The sequence below is a fragment of the Anarrhichthys ocellatus genome, unplaced genomic scaffold (genome assembly GCF_004355925.1).
Source record: "Anarrhichthys ocellatus isolate YVR2014 unplaced genomic scaffold, GSC_Weel_1.0 scaffold2, whole genome shotgun sequence".
Classification (NCBI taxonomy): domain Eukaryota; kingdom Metazoa; phylum Chordata; class Actinopteri; order Perciformes; family Anarhichadidae; genus Anarrhichthys; species Anarrhichthys ocellatus.
In genome coordinates, this window is record NW_022280032.1 from 2072929 (window position 1) to 2093635 (window position 20707).

Consider the following 20707-nt stretch of genomic DNA (forward strand, 5'->3'; position numbering starts at 1 on the left):
AATATCTACAGGGTGTCTAAGCTATTATTCTCTTCCTTTAATCTCCTCCCAGATCTGGGGGGGGGCTCGGGTTCTCCTAAAATCTTATCTGCGCCCCTGGGTTTTGCAGCCTTTGAAGGGGCCTTATCCTTCGGTTGTATTTTAAATAGGATGCACTCCGTCTTGTGATGACAGGTGAATCCAGGGACCTGAACCGTCCGTGCCACGCATGCACCGCTGGAGCGCACGCACCCGCTCGCACCGCCCTCCTGCCCGTCCGCTGCCGGTAGGAGCAGAGGAGAGAGAGAGAGAGAGCGAGCAGACCGGAGCGCAGCATCAACAGTCGCGCGGTACTGTCTGCGGGGATGTGGCAGCGAATCTTCGGCTAGAAATGCCCCCGTGCGATTCTCAAAGTTTGTCTTCTGTGAGAGGTGAAGACGCAGAGGAAATCTAAGCGCGCGAGAGAGAGACAGAGAGAGAGAAAAAGAGAGAGAGACAGAGAGAGAGAGAAAAAGAGAGAGGGGGGGAAACAAATCGTGCATCAGCCGCTGCAGACATTTCCAGCGGTGCCTTTGCTCCGTCTATCGAGATCGCGGAGCTCCCCGGTGTCCGAATCAATCCAACCGGTGGGAGACAAACGGACAGAACGCAGCCCACTTCTTCACGTATCCCCCGCTGACACCTGCGTTTGGGTTTGGACTCCCCCTCCTCCTCCTCCTCCTCCTCCTCCTGCAGTGTGGAGGTGAGTGCCGATGCGCTGATCCTGTGATGTAGTCGTCAGTGAGCCGAGGTGACGGTTGCCGAAGGACTTGCAGGTAAGGAGGCCACGTGGTTGAGACCGATAACTGTACTCAGCACGCGCGCGCTCCTGGTTCTCATCCGGCACCGCGGTGTGTGTCACCGAGGTGGATCCCTAAAAAAAACTTTAAAAAATGTAATAAGTCAAACTCCGAGAGCATGCATCCGGTTTCTATCCAACCCAGCAGCCACTAGACAAACTCCAGAGTAACGAGTCCAGACCTTACTGCCTCCAAGTAGACTGTAGCTCCACTGATGACATATAAACCACTGGAGGCTGTTTATCTGAATGTAATCTTTGTCAGCCAAATAAACACTTTTCATATCAGGTCACATTGTAAAACTATAATATAACTTTGTGCAGTATTAGTATGATGTTACTAAAAGGACGTGTTTATATTTGGTGAACTACTGAATTATCCAACAGTTTAAAAAAAAAAGCACTACACAAATGTGAGGATTTGCTGCTTTTCTCTGTTTAATGTGTCATTATAAATTTAATTGGTCTGTTGATTAGACAAAGAAAGCTATTTTAGAACGTCGCCTCGGTCTGTCAGACCTTATGAGCGTCCTCTCTCTTTTAAATGGAATGCTTCTTCAACTAAACATTTACTTATTTAGTCTGTTAAGAAAGAAACACAAATATGTTCATTAGGTGCAACTCTTTACCTTCACCCCTTTAGAGCTTAACTGTAAACTGCTTCTGTCTAAATTGCAATATCTACAATATAAAAACATATAAAAATAAATGATTTCCCCGCATGAACGCTGAATTGTAACAGCAACACGTCACCAAAGGCACACATTGTCCCTTAAAGTTGGTAAAGAATCGTATCGTGGTCCGGAGCTGCTCGTACTCTGCTGCGCGAATGACAGCTCCATGGCTCATCTTAAGGTCTGTAGCAGAAACAGCAGCTCATTACAAGCGCAGCGGCTCGGGCTTCCTCCGGCAGGAGGCTGCTGGCTCATTAGGGGTCACCGAGGGGCGAGTCTCCCTCCATGAGTCTCAGCTTGTTACCGCGGCACTCTGCAAAACCGCTGTTAATTGGAATGAATTCATTTTGCCTGACAGATTGAAGAGGTACACACGTCAGTAAAACTATCTCTGTACTGTGGGAAACTCACTGTTTCGTTTCAACAGCAGTGAGGCCTCGGATTAGACAGACTGCCCCTCTATAGTAGCATGTTTTGTGATCGCCACAACATAAAATAGTAAAGAAGAAGAAGAAGAAACACAGTTATGCTTCCTGTCTGCCCCCTGTTGTTAAATGTTTGCCTTAAAGACATTTGTGGAGTAGAAAAATACAGATCGCAATATTACACATTGCGATAGGCACCATCCTTCTGTGGTGGTATGGTTCTGTGTGTCAGCCCATTCACGTGCAGTCTCCACTATTTCTTTGGTTAATAACTTTCTAGATTGGCATCAATATTTTTGATTTATTTGTAAAATGAATGACAGGATTCGGTTTTGACATTCATGAGAAGGCTCCTGACGGACGACCGACTCCTGTGTGGATGGAGTTTTTTTTAGTTGCACTAGTAGGAATATTGCTGTTAATAAATTAAATCGGTATGCTTCGCATCACCGCGAAATTCATTTAAAAATATGTATTGAACCTTTATTTAAAAGTTGAGATCAAATCTCAGAAGCTAGAGTAAAACCAGTGTCTTAAAACCTGCATTCTCTCTACTGACCTGCAGGGGGCGACTCCTCTGTTTGCAAAAAGAAGTCTGGTTGAATAGAAGTCTGAGAAAATGACTAATCACAAACCGAATTATAAACCTGATGAAAGACCTAGCATGTGTAAATAACCACGAAATGAAAAATACATCAGCTGTGAGCTTTTAAAATATCCTTTCATTATTAACAAAAAAACAGATACTGCAGTTCCTGTCGGTAGCTTTAACTCAAACACACTTATATCAGTTATTTTCAACACCACAAATAAGCAAATGTACATGGTATGCTGATGTTTAATTTTAATTTTAATACGGTAGTATACCGTTTAAACAATATCCACGAGACAGCCCCATTACTGGTAATTTAACCACAGTTCTCAGCAGCAGTGTGTGAGAATTGTTGTTACTGAAGCACCTGTTTACCCCTTTGATTTATTATTTCTTCAAGAAAGATATAAGCGAAAATAGAAAAATAAGATATTTTCTTTCCACATATCACATACTTGCACATTGTTGTGAAATTACTGCCCTGTTGCATTTTTTTCAAAACGTCTGTACATTAAAACCAAGATCTTTAACACATTAAGTGTTAAATAAGGCTATGATTAAAAATGACGGGCATTAACACACATACACTTATGAATTCTATGCTTCAGAGAGGCAAGCCAGCAAAAAAACAGACCACTGGACTCGTGTCTACGGTGAGGCTCTTTTTCTGCTCCGCTGTCTTTACACACCTGGACATTGACACATTTCCCAAAAGGTTGCGTGATTTGCTGTGTATCCATGGTAATACTGGATTGGTGTGAAGCAGAAGCCCGTCTGGTGCCGACACCACTGTGCTTAATCTCTCCCACCTTAAAAAACAACTGGACTCTGAAATAAAACGACTCGTGCTTTTTTGCATTCATTCATGCTGTTCAAGTAATTTAAATAAAGTCCTTTTTCTCAAAACATGAAGGAGAGGCTCCCATTGAACCTGTGTGATCAGGCAGAACAAACCTAAAGAACTTAATCCCTCTTACTTTTTGGACAGAATTACATGAAGGCTTTTTTGTCTGTTGCTTTGTCGGAGTTAACGCAGACAGTTTACGTAGATGAGATAAAAAACGGCCATCCTAAGAAGACATTTATGCTTGTAGTTCGCTCTAAAATTGTATTTATCTTCCAGAATTTAGTAGGAGTCATGGGCTATTAGTGCCAAGCCTAAGAGTTCCCTAATAGATTGTATATTTCATTACTTTGAGCTATTTTGAGTTGAGAATTCTATTTGAATTGCTCTTAATAATTATGTTCCCATTTTCCTGTTTGACTCTGCAATCTGAATTGAAGGCTAATATAATTCTAGATTTATTTATATAGCTTGACTGTCACCATTTATTTGAATTGAATGTTGATGCTATTGGACACTACAATATCAATGTGAACATCTCTAATTATTTTACCCAAAGCTGTTGAAGTCATCGGCCTCTTTGCTGTGGCTCTTGGCTTCAGCGGGTCACTTAATTCTGCTGCTGACGCTGTTAAACATCACAGACTTTCCTTTGTGGATCTCCTAAAGCAGGACTTCAATATCAGACATATTTGGCAGGAAGTGTAGCCTTATATGGTATAATTGGGTCGTTAACTATGCTAATTTACAATTATCACGAAGACATGCTCATTTATGCACAGGTAGCATTCATCATGCTGAATCTGACGTGGCTCACTCGTACGAGCCATAGACTGTATTTAAGAAGTGGACGTAGTCATCGTGATTCGTGGTTTGTGGACTGATGTTTTTAAGCCTCGAGTTTGGTGATTTCGCCGTTGCAACCTAAATTACCATGTTGTTTTTTGCAACCGATAAACGGAAGTGACCATTTTTGGAATGCGGAGGAGTGACGTAGAGATGCCGTACAGGGCTCTTGTAGTTGTATGGTCTATCTTATCCACCATCATTTAGTAAATGCTGCATTAAACAAGACTTGAAACTAGAGATTCAGATCATAAACTCATGTTTACTGAGCTAATAAATCAAGTGAGAAGTTTTCTCATAGACTTCTATACAATCAGACTTCTTTTTGCAACCAGAGGAGTCGCCCCCTTCTGGTCAGTGAAGAAAATGCAAATCTTAAGACACTTCTGCATTGGCTTCACTCGGCTGAACCAGTGGTTGCCTCCTGGTACAAGCCCACCAAACGAAAAAAAGTAAAAAGTTAAGATAAGAAAAACAAAAATGTTCTTGCATGAGGTCCAATACCTCCCCATCAACAGATGCCATTCAGTTGTTTATAGGAAACAAATGAAGATTTAAAATTGAATACAAGAAAACATTTCTCACAGTGTAAGATGCACTGAACTTTTGACCGCCCAGAGACACTGATGATTGCAACAGCATCCGCTCAAGTAGTCAACGCAGCCGCTTGCTTGATTTTTACCCGTGAAAAGGTTAGACAAATGCCAAAAATAATTGTCAATCCTGCCTCTTGACCGCGCTCTCGCCCCTCAGCGTCTTGATTATTTGAGGTGTTGCGGGTCGCCAACATCTGGGCGGCTTGAATCTGGCGTCCAAGACCGAAGGCTGCTTCGGTGACGGTGAATTTGAGCTCCCGGTCTGTCTTCAGCCGCTGTGAGGAGAAATCTTAACGCCTTGAGTATGTGACTCACTTCCTGCCCGGCTCAAAGAGCGAAAGAGCGGACCGTACTTACGGCGATATCAAGCTTCTCAGAAGAAGAAGAAGAAGAAGCGTAAAACACTCCAGGCATGAATCCAGACTGTATATTCATGCACTGGGAGATGCATTGATGTAGCCGTCAAGCACTTAGCTGGTTCAGTGAGCATCGGGCAAAGTTTGAATATCATGTTTATTAAGGGAGCGGGAAGAGAGGAGGAGTCTCCAGCTTTGGGTATAATATTCACTCCCATATGCTCAACATAATGTTTGCTTCCACTTCTGGAAGACAGAATCAGGCACCCGGGGTGTTTTAGAATCGAGTTCACCTTGAACGCCAGCATCTGTTGTGGATGTTTGCAGAGGTACTTTTATAACCTTTGATGAAGTGATCCTGAGCATCCAACAGATACTCATCACGTGTTCTGGGACAATAATGTCTTGCCGATTCTGCCGAAAGGTTCATTTACTTCCAATTTTACCTCCATTTTCACTTCACCAAGCCATTTAAAATTCACGGTCTATTACCATAAGTAACATAAAAGTGTAGTCAACCTCTACTAGCTGCCAACAACTCCATCAACCCCCGCAGATACATTCACTTTGGGCTAAAGGTGCAGCAAGACTCTAGGTGGATACCCTTTGAAGCTTTCTACACCGTGTGTTGTTTGTTAGTGATGGAGAGGCGAATGTAAAGTTGAGCGAGGGAGCGGTAAAAAGGCTTTACAGCATTATTAAAGTTAACAAACGTTTTGTTAGAACTGTAGTGTTCTTTACACAAACAGTTTGATACTTTGCTGGCAACTTTGACTTTTACATTTTTATGCAGTAGTAATGGCTGTAACTTTAATACTAGGAATGCATCAAGAGGTTGTTTTTGTTGCAAGGCCTTGTTTTTCCTTTTCTTGCTTTGGATTTTACCTGCATATTTGTTTTTGCACTGTGATGTAGTGTTTTGTACAAACCCCAGGAAGACTAGTTTCTACCTTGGTAGTAACTAATGGCGAGTCCGGGTGAATGAATAAATATAATTATTTTCATATATAATAGTCAATTACTATTAGGGGCTGAACTACCAGCCTGGTACCAAATTAAACTTCCCATGGCTGATTACACTAATCTGGAGTAATGTTGCATTGATAAAGCAGATTTTGTTGTGAAGAGAAATGTTCATGTCCACATCTATGAATCATAGTCATAGATTTATTTTTTATTTTTTTAAAGAACAGCCGTCAATACTGTGTTTCCACTTTTAGAAAACATGTGATTCAACATGCCATTCAGATTTGGCTCCACTTCGTATGTCAAATGCAGTTTCATTGGAATATACCACCCCTCATCTGAGTGTCTCCACCCACGGCTTGAGAACTACCTTTACAGAGGTGCACCATATTTTTTCGCGTAAGCCAATCAGAGCAGACTAGGCTTTTTTAGGAGAGGGTCTTAAAGAGACAGGCGCTAAAACAGAGCGTTTCAGACAGAGGTTGAATACAGGTCCATTCAGACAGAAAGTATAAGAAAAATAATGTGTTTTTGGAACATTCAAATATTCAAACATGTTTTAGCAGCAATCCCAAATACAAGCATTAACCGTAAAATGATTACGATATGTCCCCTTTAATGTAATATGAAATGGCCTTATAGCATCAGTAGCAACGCTTTGTAGATTTTAACTTTAGAACTACATTTTCTGAGCATTTTGGCCATTAAAATAAAAGCAGGCCCACTGTAACAATAGATGGAACTGTAGCTGTTGGAGGCATTTCAAATCCACTGCACTTCCACTCGTGATTCATCTGTGCTTTAACAATTCCCTTTTACCCCCAGTGTTTGATTTGGCTCCTCATTTTGACTTCCTTTGAGAGGGGTTCAAAACCACATTCATGATATTTTTTGGGGGGGAATTCTTTATACCGATAGCAGAAAAAGAGGAGTTTGAACTCTCGTCCAGTGCCTCACGTTTGTGTGAACCTCATGCATTGTGGAGGTTTAGTTCAGCTGTCAGACAGCAGATTGTTGGCCGCTCATACGTCGATTCATTAATCAGAGTCGTTCACGTTGTAGCTGGACTAAAGCCAAAGACAACTACTCAACGTACTGCCAGTGAAGTCAACAAGTTTGTCATTATGAGTTAAGCTGATTGATCTGCTAGTGTATTATTTAGAGTGGTTCTCCCCCGACTGCTTGTATCACCTTTATGTCTGTCTGTTATTAAAGCTGTAGTCCAAGTGTGCTGTATTTTATAAATGCCACGAAGAATTAGAATTTATTTTTCTCGATGAATTTTAAGTCCAGCACACAAAAATACACTGCACACAAGTAAAAACATTAAGTGCCAAATTTACCAACCTATCCAAAGTAAAATGACCTATTTAGATAGTTTTGTTGGACAATAGTGTCCCAATAATGATTGCTATAAACAGTACTATTGTATTTTCAGACCATTTTAAGCCACTGATATAATTATGATAGCATAATAATGCAAGTACACCCTATCAAAGAGCATTTTTAAGAATATTCAGATTGAAATAGGTCAAAAGGTCAAGTTTACTCCGACCTCATGTCCGTCCCATTCTCGTGAGCGCGGTATCTCAGGAGCAACCTTCTTCAAATTTGGTACAAACGTCCATTTGCACTCAAGGTTGAACTAATTAGAATTTGGTGGTGAAAGGTCACTGTGACCTCACAAAACACGTTTTATGGCCATAACTCAAGAATTCAAATGCTAATCATGACAATTTCACACAAATGTCAAACAGGGGAAAATGAGGAAGCGATGACATTTTGGACAGACATGGGTGTGGACGGCATCATGACTGGTCGGCGGTGAATCTAGTCATTTATTTGTGAAGGTGGTGCTCTGAATTCAATCACAAGTGGGCCTTAAGTTACAAAAGGAGACCGATACCACCGCCGATATAGATGACACCACAGTAACCCGATCAACAAGATGTACTCATAAAACTCAACTGCAAACCTTCCAGTCAGAGACAGAAAGAGAGTAAACTGTTAGAGTGCTGAGCTATAAAAAAGCAAAACTGCTGTCCACAACGGGGAAAAAGTTGCCTGAATGGCAACATTAAGTCAGCTTGTGTTCTGGAGTGGAATGATCTGCCACTCACTGAAGTGTGCTTTGCCTGCCTCATCTTCCGTCTCTATGGTCATTTTCCCTCAGTGTCTCGCCCTCCGCTGCTCATTTAGCATAATGTGACTTTCCGTCCATTAGTAGCCAAGAAGAGCCGTTCAGATCCACAAAGACTTAGAGAGTTTTATCTTTTTAGTGTGGAATACATTAAACGACCAAGAGCCAAAAGGTCAATTCACCCAAACGACACACACACAAAACATTCTTTACAAGTCAGAGTGGCATCTACTCACATAGACACTTTTGGTTTTATGAGCTGATGTTTTGAGATTTCTGCTTCCAACCCAATACAATGACACGACTGTGACATTTTTCATTTAAAATACTTTCTAGTACAGAAATAGCCCAAGTGAAAGTGGTTGTCAATGAGTTTTTTTTAGCGTTGAGTAGCACAAACATGTTTACTTTCATCTCCGTTGTATTGTTGTCGAATGAAAGCTTCAGAGAAAAAGACCTCAACATCTCGGCATATAAAACTAAATCGATATGCACGGCATAATATTTACCACTGAAATACAATTTCTCTGCCGATATGGATAATGAGATATCTGCTTTTATAAATCTGTATTCCAAACTATGTGGAACCTATTGAGATCATTTTAATGGAAAGAAATGTGAGGACAGGGATTTTTGTGTCTGCTGTGACTCGTGCTAAAAGTGGAAGCACAGTATTGGCGCCTGGTTACTGATCCAGCAGATAGTGGCGTAGGAGTAATCATCTGGGGAAGTTTCATGGCAATATCATTTAGTACAATTTTCACCCTATTCACCTTGGGTTTCTCCCCTTAAGCTATAAACCACTTCTTCTAACCGAATATTTCAAAAAGAAATACAAAATCTCAAAAAATTCTGTTCTCTACAGAACTCATTTGTCATCGAGTGGAGAAGAAAAAAGAAAACAGCTATACGAGGCCGTTTCCTGCATCCCTACCTATTCTGAACTCTTCTTTTGTGGCCGACAGAAAGGAGACGCCTGCCTCACAAAAGGTGTGTGATCAGAAAGGAGAGTGAAATCATTCCAGGAATGTTGATGGACATGCTCAGCTTTATCGCACGACAGAGATGATGAGAGAGGCTGCTGAACTCAATGCGCTGGCTTGGCGATTACACGTAGGCGAGCAAAACAGTGTGTGAAAGCAGCTCGTTAGTCATGACATATAATAAAAACACCGTGCACATGTCCAGAGCAGTCACATTACTGACAGAGGATAACGTCAGCTGAACTAACCAGGGGAGAGCCGCACACATATTTAAAATTACAAACGACGCGATTTAATTAAATTAGTTTTAGTAAGTTCGGTATCGGCACCACGTATCAGATCCGGTGGATTGTTATCTTTCAAATCAGGGGTTTAATGATTGTAGTCATGAAATGGCACATGAGCTACATGTTTTAAAATGGTGACATAATCAGTCAAATAATTAATAAGTCAATCGTACAAAAACAAATCAGCAGCTATTTAAAAAGCAATTCATCATTCCTGATGAAGCAGGACTATAGGACTAAATCATAAATCTTTTTCTCACTCAAAGAGTAGTTTAATTTGTACTTTTTTAATCATACCTGTAAAAATGTTGCATAGGAGGGCCGAGTCGTTATATACAGTGCATTAGAGTTGTGAGAGCCTTCTTGTTCTCTCTAATTACGACTGTAGAGATGATAATGGGAGCTAATAGATTGCTAGACAGCAGCACCAAAGTGCCAAAGAATCAAAGGAAGACATTGAATTCCCTTATGAAATATGCATCAATGACAGTGAAATGAAGCCCAAAGGCAGGCTGTGTTTGTTTGGAGAGCGGGGCGGAGGCCGGGTTGAAGTAGGTTGCATAGCCATTCCTTTTTAAACATGCACGCCAGCTGGTGACGAAGGCACGAAGCAGCTTTGATCAGCGAGAGGTGTGCTGAGGTTGACGTTGCAGATGTGGACCTAAAGGCGACTGAGACTGCCTGCGTGCGTGCGTGCGTGCTTGATTTATTTTATTTTTCATGAGGGAGTTATATTTTCCGAAGCTTTTGTGTGGAAAGGAAAGTGGTGATTTTTAAAGTTATAGTGGCGCTTTGTCTTTAGCAGTTGTGATTGTACAGGGAGGTGTTGCTTTGTTGTGGGCTGACTGATTCTTTTAATAATCTGAGATTTGTATAGAAAGCCCACCAGAATGTGCAGGTGGTGAATGTAGAACGGCAGAGCGCCGTGCAAAGCAGCACTCCAGTAAACAATGAAACCTTCATGAATAATTGCTTCCAATTGTTCCCCCTGATGGAGGCACCAGGATTACCAATAAACGGCTGAATATTTACTCCTCCACACTCCCACGGTTAACGGATCTCGCGGTAAAGTCTGCTCGCTGAAAGCTCAGATTGACAAAAGAGCAAACTCCAAAAGTCAGCATTTGTACAAGCCGCCCTGGGGAGGAAATTCAAACAGCACAGTTGATGCACCTGCGACTGAAGATGTTCATTGTCGTCACTAATTTATCACTGGAAATTCAGGCAACACAGGTGCTCAGACAGCACATACAGGTCTGGAGACTACTGCTGATTCATTGGATGTCTGGAGCTCAGAAAATATCTGAGAAAAGCTCAAGATAGGAACTATTTCCAGATGTTTGCCTAAATATATAACAATATGACACTTTGGATAATTGTGATGCTCATTCTCATTTCACAGTATTGGAGAGAAAGATTAAACTGTTAGAATCACTTTGCTACTCTCAACATTTTCTTGGTTGGTGTCATGTTTTCAGGTTATTATTGGTTTAAACTATAAAGCTAAATTATTTAAGTTAAGAGCATTCCATTTATTTATTCAAAAGTTGCTTGGACACACTTCAAATTTCACTGTTCACTGAAAAGTGAAGCCAATGCGGCGGTGTCTTAAACTTGTATTCTTTGTAATGACCACCAGGGGGCGACTCCTCTGGTTGTGTAGAAGTCTATGAGAAAATGACTCTACTTCTCTCTTGATTTATTACCTCAGTAAACATTGTAAACATGAGTTTATGGTCTCAATCTCTAGTTTCAAGTCTTCTTCAATACAGCATGATGTTCATTTAGTACATTATGGTCCATTTAGATTAAATTGACCATAAAGCGGAGTATGCTTTAGGGCGGGGCAACCAGTACACGAAAGTTAATTGTAACATTTTATTGCCTAAAAATGGCTACCTCAGCGTTCGGTTGTACTTAGCTCCACCCTCATGTTGCGAAAATAAACAAGATGGCGACGGCCAAAACGCAACCTAAGGCTTTAAAACCTTAGTTTCCAAACCAATGGGTGACGTCCTGGTGACTGCATCCACTTCTTATATACAGTCTGTGTTTGTGTGCCACATTATGTGTTTTACATGCTCAAGTTTTAAATCATACAGTTTCATTTACTGTAGTTAAACTTCAGAGTATACACAATGTTGTTCGGGTAAAAGAGAAATATTATGCAAGCCGCAAAGTGTTTGTTTTTTTGTTTTGTTAAATGTTCCTCAATGTTGAACAAACACTTGCAAAGAATTCTCAGTCAAATTCTTTACTAGAAGACCAATGTATCTTCATCGACCTCATCGTTCGTGTTCTATGACAGTGGTCCATAACCTTTTTTAGAGTCGCAACCACCCAGAATAGGTCCCGACCCCCAGGTTTAGAGCTGCTGCTCTATGAGAAGATGTTAACCCTTCACACTTAAAGCAGTTTGAATTAGTTACATCACTTTTGTTTCGTCTCATCTATTATAAATAGTGCTGTGTCTTGCAGTGAGGCTCGCTCAATGCGCTGCCTTTTTGACAGCCGGTTTGATGCGGAGAAAATGACAGTTATGCAACTTACTGTGACAAAGCCTCAACATTTGGCTCTAAAATATCACAGATTCAGGACACCAAACAACAATTACTTTTCCAACGTCTTTTGGTTACATATTGGAATTATGTGAAATTTAAAAACTATCAAAGCTGTCAGTTTAACCTGTACCTAAGAAGGTTGTTTTAAAGACCCAAATTAACTCAGAAATGTCCAGAACTAATTCTGCTCATTCTCCAGCCAAACCACAAGCATAGCTATCATCAAAGTGTTTTCATGGCGATACATTACCTTGACACAAGAGCGCTTTGGCCGGATCTCTGCTCTATTTAACTAGCTTACTCGTCCCTTTTGTATATGACTTGTGCCAGTTACAGGCCGCGCACCTGGAGCTGTACCAGAAACCTGTTGAAAATGTTGTCACATTCCCTCGGCCGCTGCGAGAGAGATCGATAAACGTCAGGGATGACTTAATGTCCTGTTATTTCGGCCACCTGCGTCCCCAGACTCACACACAAACACAGTGTCAGCGCGGTGTCCCCGAGAAAATCTAATTCTGCCGGCTCCGTTTGTTCAGGTACACATCTGCCGTCACCCCCATAAATTGAGCTCATGCATTATTGAGGTCTGTCCCGCTGCTCCGACCCTTAACTGTAATTAGTTTTGCCCAACACTTCTTATCATGATACACTTTGTGAGCCGCAGGAAGGGGTCAGAGGAACGTGAATACATTGTCCCTTTAAAGACGGGAAAGTGGAGGAGAGCAGGGTGGAAAGAACCAATGAGAGAGCTTCTTTTTTTTTGCAGAAACTGTTAGTTGCACCTTGGCGAAGAGAGTTGTGCTTTGTGGGATACTGGGAGTGGGGGAGTGCGAGGAAGGGAGGCTCTTGAAAGAGTCTGTGGACGAATGAGAAAGAGAGGAGGGGGAGAGAGAGAGAGAGAGAGAGAGAGAGAGAGAGATAAAGAACATCCATGCGCGAAGACAAAAAAAAGAAAAGAAATCCACATTGACAGGCTACTCACTGCCTTGACAATGAGTGTTTATCCCACTTTTCTGAGAGCCAATTATCTCCTCCCGCATGAGTCATGGAGATCATTTAGACCGGTGGCGTGCGCGGAGCATCAGCGGAGCTCCCTCTTGGTGAAGGACAGAGCGCGGAGATGCGTTTTCATGCTGTAGATGGGTGAGTGTGCTCATTTTTTGTCATGACTGCGCTGCCGAACACAAAAAGAGGCAAAGCTTTGCCCCTTCCACATGTTTTGCACTCGGCACACTGCTGCTCCGTACGCGTTCATAGCCAGGCTGATGTCTCAGTGGAGGGATATCCGACTCCTCTCTGGCTGCATCCGTAATCTCACACCGTTTCTCGCCCTTTCAAATTACCCCCCCTCCCTTGTCCGCTTTGCTCGGCGTCTCCCGCCTCCGCTCTTCCATCTTTCTTGCCGTATTGTTTGTTCTTTGTGACACTGACATGTCCGATCACCTGACAAAATATCTAATTTTCAGACATACAGTGCTGCGGTTGTGCAGCGCTTGCCTGTTTGACGATCCAACTTCCTGTCGTGTTTTCTGATCGTCACACCGGCTGATGTCCTTTTTAACATGACTGGATGCCTAAATACAAATTCTATCATTGTGTCCTATTCTCTAGTCAGTGACTAGAGGCGTCTTCACATCCTCACAACTTAGTCTCCCTAACTCGCACTCCCACCTACTTTTTTCCCCGAACAGTGAGAACTTAATTTAACTTTTCTTTCTTTTTCTTTTAAACGCTCACCGTGCTCGCAGCAGAGGTTACCAAACAGGTAAACCTCGGCTGTCCCGGTTTGAGGGCTTCAGCGATTGTATGAATCGCCTGCTTGGCTCCATTTCATACCATTGTCTGCTCGCTGTGATGAACTGCCTGCGCTCGGGTGATTTCTGCTTTGTGTGGAGAGCACCGGCTGCAGCAGCCTTGGCGGACGGGACCGCGTGGAGGGCGGGGGGAGTTGGGGTGGCGGCTGCCAGGATTGGAGGGTCAGCTGATCGGCTCCGAGGTACGGGGGGAATTTATGACCCCCCCAGAACAAAGCTGTGTCTGCTGAGGGACCTATAAACCATAAATCAGGGAGAAGTGGGTCGGATTGGGTCAGTGTTCATCTGCTCTCTCTGCTTTTTTGTTTTTCCACACCTGACACTTTTTCAGTGACCTTTTCCGGTCTTTTCTCCTGGACAGGCAGCGGACCTGTTGTTCTCTCATGTGCCGTTAGACTCCGCGGTTTCTCAGCCGTCAATCACGTTTGCTAATGAATTCCTGATTCCCATTCCAAAATGCCATTACCTTCTTGTAAGTGAATCGCCCCTAATCCTTTCATTATCTCCAGCTATGTTAACACTGTCGGCCTTTAGTCTCCGCTCATCTCAATCATCCTAATTATGGGATGTTTGTCTTTTCAAGGGGCTGATGAGAATGGAATGAAATGTTCTCATTCTGGCAGCGACTTGTTACCGATTGCGCGCGAGGCATTCCAGTCCGTTTGATTCTGATCGCTGGTTTGACTAGTTGTGTGATTCGTCTTCCTCAGGGCAGCTGGAGCCAATGTGAGAAATTGATTTCCTGCAGAAGGATTAGCAGTGGGGTTACAGCTATAGGCATGCATTACATTACAGTGATTCATTCCGCAGCTGCACCGCAAAGTAGGCTAAACAAATTCCTTATTAGCTGTTGTATAAGACTGACACTTTACAAAAACACGCACAGGCGTACCGCAGACCATGCTGTCAAGGTAGTGGGCGACGGGCCTGGGAATAGCAATGAATATCTCGAAGCGGTGTTTTTCCAAGTTCAGACAGCTTGACTAGGGAGATAAATAATCTCAGCCAGGAAGGATGGATTTTAATTTATTTGTGTCTGTATTGCTGCACAAAGAGGCATCGCATGCTGCCGCTGTAAATCAAACAAATGCAAATGCCGGGCTGCGGAATGGAAATGACTGGGACGTCAGAAGTCTCTCGGTGCGACTGCCGTAACAGCGAGGGGATTTGTACTCGTGTTTCACAACAACACTGATAATATTTTCTACCGTTTCGGAGTGAACTGGAATGAAGCACGAGTGTGAAGCACGCTGCGTTAATGTTTCCCCTTTTATGATGCAAATACCTGCCAGGTTTAGTGTTAGCCATGTATGGAATTACATACGGAACGTCAAGACATTTTAATCAGTTTTCCTAAACACCTTTACAGTAATGCTGCACCTAACAGTTATTCTTTCCAATGAGATGATTTATCTAGCGACTTATTAATGATTCCAAATGTGTTGTTATTATAATTCTTGACGAATATAACAATGAATTTTCCCAAAATTAAGTATCCAAAACATTTTATTCAATCGTCTTAAAAACAAACAAAATGTCTCAATTTCGTCAGCGTTGCTGTAACGATAGACCCTATCATTGGCTTGACTTAAAACGTACAAGGTTATATGTAGTTATGATAGTAAAATGCATCTTTGAATCATTGTGGGGAAAGATAAATAACTCTTACAACAGTGGATGCTTTCAGAAGTGCTCGTACACGACAGTCAGCTATTAGGCCTGTGTTTGGTTTAATACGGCAGGCCAGTCTGATTGTAACATTAGTCTGGATGTGGCTCAGGGTTTTACTGGAAGATAGTTGTTTTGCCCATTAAAATGGCTCCCACAGCAGCGTTATTAACTGATTCCGTAGAGCACAGAGCTGCAGCATTTTTACAACCATCTCAACAATGAAGACTAAACGAGGAATAAAAACACAACAGTAAGACGTATGTAATTGGAAATGTATCATTTTTAATATGCACTCGACCGCACATTTGGTTTGTTGCAGTCCGACACTTCTAGGCTTTAATTTTGGCTTCGGAAGGCAGGAGAATGAACTTCCTTAGCTCTTTCACATATCACTCTGTTGGGTTCAAACTTAACATCGTCAAAGTGAAAGAAACTTTCCAGGAGCCAGTAGAAGCAGGTTGTGGCGTTTATTAGATGCTGGAGTTTTTCTAAAATATTTCAATTCAACCCTCCAACTAAATGGAAAAGCATGTCAGGCATCAAATAGGGAAGCAAGAGTTTTGTTTTCCACAAGACATTGTTATATTCTACCTTCAAATGTCGGAGATCTTTTATTCACACATAATCGTCACCAGCACAGCTTTGACAATATGTAATTAAAATCCACATTTAATTGATTCCTCTGAATCATAGAATTCTGCAGAACGCTGCTCTGTACCTTTTGGCAGTTTGTCTCCGGAGAGGCCGCTTGCTTTGAAGTGAAATATTTCATTGTGCTTTGAATTCAACATCAGGCGTGCATCTGTTCTGTGGGTTTAACTCATAAGACATCATCGAGCGTGATCATTTCTCCCCAGACAGCCTTGAACGAGTCGTAAAGTCATATGCAGCGAATTGATGGCCTTATGCTTAGTGGGAAATAAATTCGTACGGGGGGAAAGATTTTAAAATGATGGCATAAAACACGTCGGCGGGGTGTCACTCTTCTTTAAGGATTTGAAGGCATTTTTGGACACATCACAGCCATGCATTTGTAAAAAGGGACATTCTGTATATTCTAAATGAGCAGCTGATGAATTGAAGGTACTTTAATCACAATTAGTGACTGGATCAGATGGGCAGGTCAGATTTTATGTACAGCGCTGGGCTTTAATAACCCACATATGGGAATAGGAAGATGAGAGAAACGGCCATCAAAGCCTCATCTTAGTGCAACGTTCAACAATCAAGCACAGAGATGGTGCCGGGTTTTATTGTAAAGCATGACCTCCCGACACTCAAACATAAGTAGGCAGGAGATACGAGCCAGAAAACGGAGAGGAAAGTGCAGTTACTCCACAGCATTCAACCTTTAGGATGCTGCAGATGTTAACCTGCTGGGTGATTCAGGAATTTTATTAAATTTCATACTTAAATGGAGAGCCGCAGACAGACATTCCAACACTTTAATGATATTAACAAGATTAGTTTTCCAGTGTCCGTATTCATTATAATATTTGACCTGTCATGACAGCTCATTCTGTTTCCTTTCTTCATCACAATTTGCATTTGATTCATTAAAAAAAAAAAGATTATTGTTTGGGTCCCTGAATGAACAACTTCTGTTCTCTCTCAGCTCTAGTCTCCTGCTGCCAAAATGGGCATTGACAGCATCAACATCGGATGGAACCAATCACTAAAAATGTGCTTTTTCTCCTTCAGAAATATAGTATAAATCGATTCATCCCTTTTTTTTGCCAGTGGTGATGTCTTGTGCTAAAAGTTGTTATTGAAAGATGAATGAACACTTGATCAATGCCTTGTAAGTCATTGGTGCAATGATCCCTCACCGGTTTCCCACCCATGAACACAGCAGGAAAAAAAAGTATTTCTGGAGAAAACCAACAGTAAAGAATATCACAATGCAAACACCAACTTAAATATTTAGTACTTGAGAGGAACTGCATACTCAGCAGCTCATTTGCGTTGATGGATCAATCAAAAAACACAATTGAGATATTTTAAGTGTCATCCCTAAAATGATGCATTTTACAGATCTAAGTACGTTTTTTTTAATGCCGGTGTCCTTTCTGTGTTTGGTAGCTGACACACTGCAGTGAGCCTGGACATATGAAGCCCAACTCCCTGCCGGTCTTAATGGGATGCAGCCAGATACATTATTAATGCCAAGGTGAGAATGAAAGAATGCAACACACACACACACACACACACACACACACTTTATCTCTTTCTCAGCACCGTCTTGTCACTGATCCAGTATAAATGCTGCTTTTTGCTGCTGGCAGCCACACTGGGGCTGTCTTGTTTAATAGCACCACAAACCTTAATGTTAAAGGAACGGTTCAACATTTTGAGGAAAAACATTTCCACCGTCTTGCCGAGAGTTAGATTAGGAGATTGATAACACTCTCACGTCTACTGTTTAATTGATGGTTCACCATAATGTGCACTTCCAAACTCCTCCTTTAAGTGGCATTCCATTGTACTTTTCCATGTAGGCATTCCATTGTACCTTTCCATGTAGGAAGTCCAAAATTCTTGAGTTGAGAATTCCGAGTCTGGAAAGCAAGTCGATGCCGAAATTCTGAAAACTTGACCGTACTCATTTTTCTACCGTACAGCAGGTACCATGAATCCGAACTAACGGCATCCAGTTGTTCCGGGGACCATGTCCCCGATAATTCAACATTGTGTAAAACTAAATGTTGGATTGAAATCGGCAGGAGACCTGGTAACGTCAGCGGTAATGGAGCTAACTGCTAATGTACAGAGGTTGCATTCAATGACATTCATGATGCGTTCAAGCTCCACCAGTAAAAATCGGTATTGGGCGAAGATGAATTATAACATCATGGTGTGTTTCAATCTTTGGTGAAAAGCATCATGGAATATCCCTGTTATTGGCACCGACTACTTAACTTGTGGTATTGTGTAATGATTAAAACTAGAAATGATTGCTACATTGCGTTTGTCACATTTGTCACACCCCTGCTATATAAATGTTCGTTTAGTTATTATAAAGACTGGTAACAGGAGGTAAATCGACTTGCTCCCACCTGTAAATCTCACTAATTATCATGTCACATACAAATTGTTTATTCTGTACAAAAAACAACAAACTGTGTTTCCATGAAGGGTCGTGTGCCGGGCTGTTTCTTGGACGGTCACAGTGATTTTCTGGAGTCTCCACTAGTTGCCTGGCAACCTCACTGTGACAAAAAGACAGAGGCAGGCCAGCTGTGTCCTCCTGCTCCTTTTTGCTGAGCTAAGCTTACTGGCTGCTGACTGTGATATTTGTGGAACAGACAAGAGAGTGGCATCAGTCTTCTCATTTAGCTCTCGACAAAGAAGGAAATTAGTGTGTTTTCCACAATATCAATCTATTCGTTACTACCTTCTGTTTACTTTACAGAGATGTAAATCAGTCACCTTCCCGCACCATGTACACTGTTCGGGTGAAATAAGAGTAATGGCCAAGAATTCCCCAAAAAACTCCTGATTCCACAACACATCAAATTTGGCTTTGGTAGCATCTAGCAGTGAGGTTGCAGGGTGCAACCAACATGATGTCTGACATGAAGATTTGAATGGCCCTATCCAGAGCCAGTGTTTGGTTCTTCTGTTCTGGGCCGATGTAGAAACATTGCGGTGCAACCAGGCGGCAACCTCTAGTTCTGAACAGTGAAGCTGACGTGTCTTAAACTTGCATTCTCTCTAGTGGCCATCAGGGGGCGACTCTTCTAGTGGCAAGAAGAAGTCTCTATGTCTATGAGAAAATGACTCTACTTCTCTCTTGATTTATTACCTCAGTAAACATGGTCTCAATCTCTAGTTTCTCTACATCAGGACTCTGCAGTCTAAATTTGGTCCGTTCGCTGGTTGCAAAAAGCCAAGATGGCGACAGCCAAAACGCCAAACTCAAGGCTTTCAAACAGCGGCCCACAAACCAATGGGTGACGTCATGGTGACCACATCCACTTCTTATATTCAGTGTATGGGTGCAACATAGCGGACCCGCTCCCTATGTAGATATAAACAGCTCATTTTAAGGTCATGCAAACATAAAGTTTCAGGTGATAATAAACTAAAGAAAACTTGCTAATTCATTTTATATTCCATTTTTGCCAGTAAATCCCCCTAATTGCTACACATTGGCTCCATAAACCACAATTCTGGTTGTATTCAGTTCAGCCACAGAGACAAAGTAAAGCCCCAAAGTGAAAGCTAAAAGAGATTAAATGCCCATTCCACACAATAATATCCACACGCAAATGCTCTGTCTTTTTTTCCAACCAGGGATTTTAAACTGAATTTGCTTCTGAATAAGATATCATCGAGCCTCACTAGTCTGTATATTTACATTAAAAAAAGTCATGAACACGCAATTGAAGTGGGAGCTTATTTGGGTGGGAATGTGTCAACACATTTGGAATCCACTGAAGAAATCATCAGTTTTAATATTATATTCAAATATGAGAGCTCCCAAAAGTGTTTCACATCAAGCTGAAGCAGCAAAGCGGGCCTCCGCTAATAGGATAGAACACAGCAGCAAACGAGCCAAACCAGAAAGTGTGTGATCAACATTAGAAATGCAAAAAGTATGAAAATAACTCGAATCCTGCTAGAATACCTGCAGCTCTGAGGACGTTTCAACTTTTCGTCTCTCGTTGGTAAAGTTTGAATGTCATCTTCTGACGTCTAAACTTAATGTAAGTCAAAATCTCCTTTTACTTTTCCACAGAGTTATTTGAACTAAGTGATGTTACTGGCCAGGAGGCTGTGCAGTGTGCCAGCATCCGACGGTAATGAGCAGAGAACGTGGGCTTTCTTAATGTAACCGAAATTAGCATTTGCTCGCTGCAGAACTTAAGGCAAATTATACCTCTTCGCTTGCCAAATCCTAGTCTGGTGCTGAAAGAAATACTTACTCTTTTCTTGAGTAATGGTGGTGTTTGACACTGGTAAAGTGACACGTTAGCTATTCAGAAGCCAGAGCAATACATTTATAACAAAAAGCTTTTCTTTCTCTATTGATCCGCAGTTTATCCTCCTCTGTTTGAGTCCCAGTGTTGAATGCCACTGAACCTGGTTAGTCTCTCTCTCTCTCTCTCTCTCTCTCTCTCTCTCTCTCTCTC

General features: G+C 41.9%; 1 protein-coding gene across 12 annotated transcripts in view; it reads left to right on the top strand.

Annotated features, from left to right (window-relative positions):
• The first annotated feature begins 213 nt into the window (after positions 1–213).
• The window catches only part of mgat4c (mgat4 family member C), a 108646-nt gene continuing 88152 nt past the window's right edge, over positions 214–20707 (top strand). For 3 of the 12 annotated variants that reach the window (XM_031867094.1, XM_031867159.1, XM_031867111.1), the window contains exon 1: positions 11469–13230. Coding sequence is in view for 1 of the 12 variants with exons in the window: in XM_031867111.1 (XP_031722971.1) it covers positions 13227–13230 (4 nt within the window). In the remaining 11 variants the exon portion in view is untranslated. The other 9 variants (XM_031867140.1, XM_031867168.1, XM_031867121.1 and 6 more) reach the window with 7 other exon arrangements.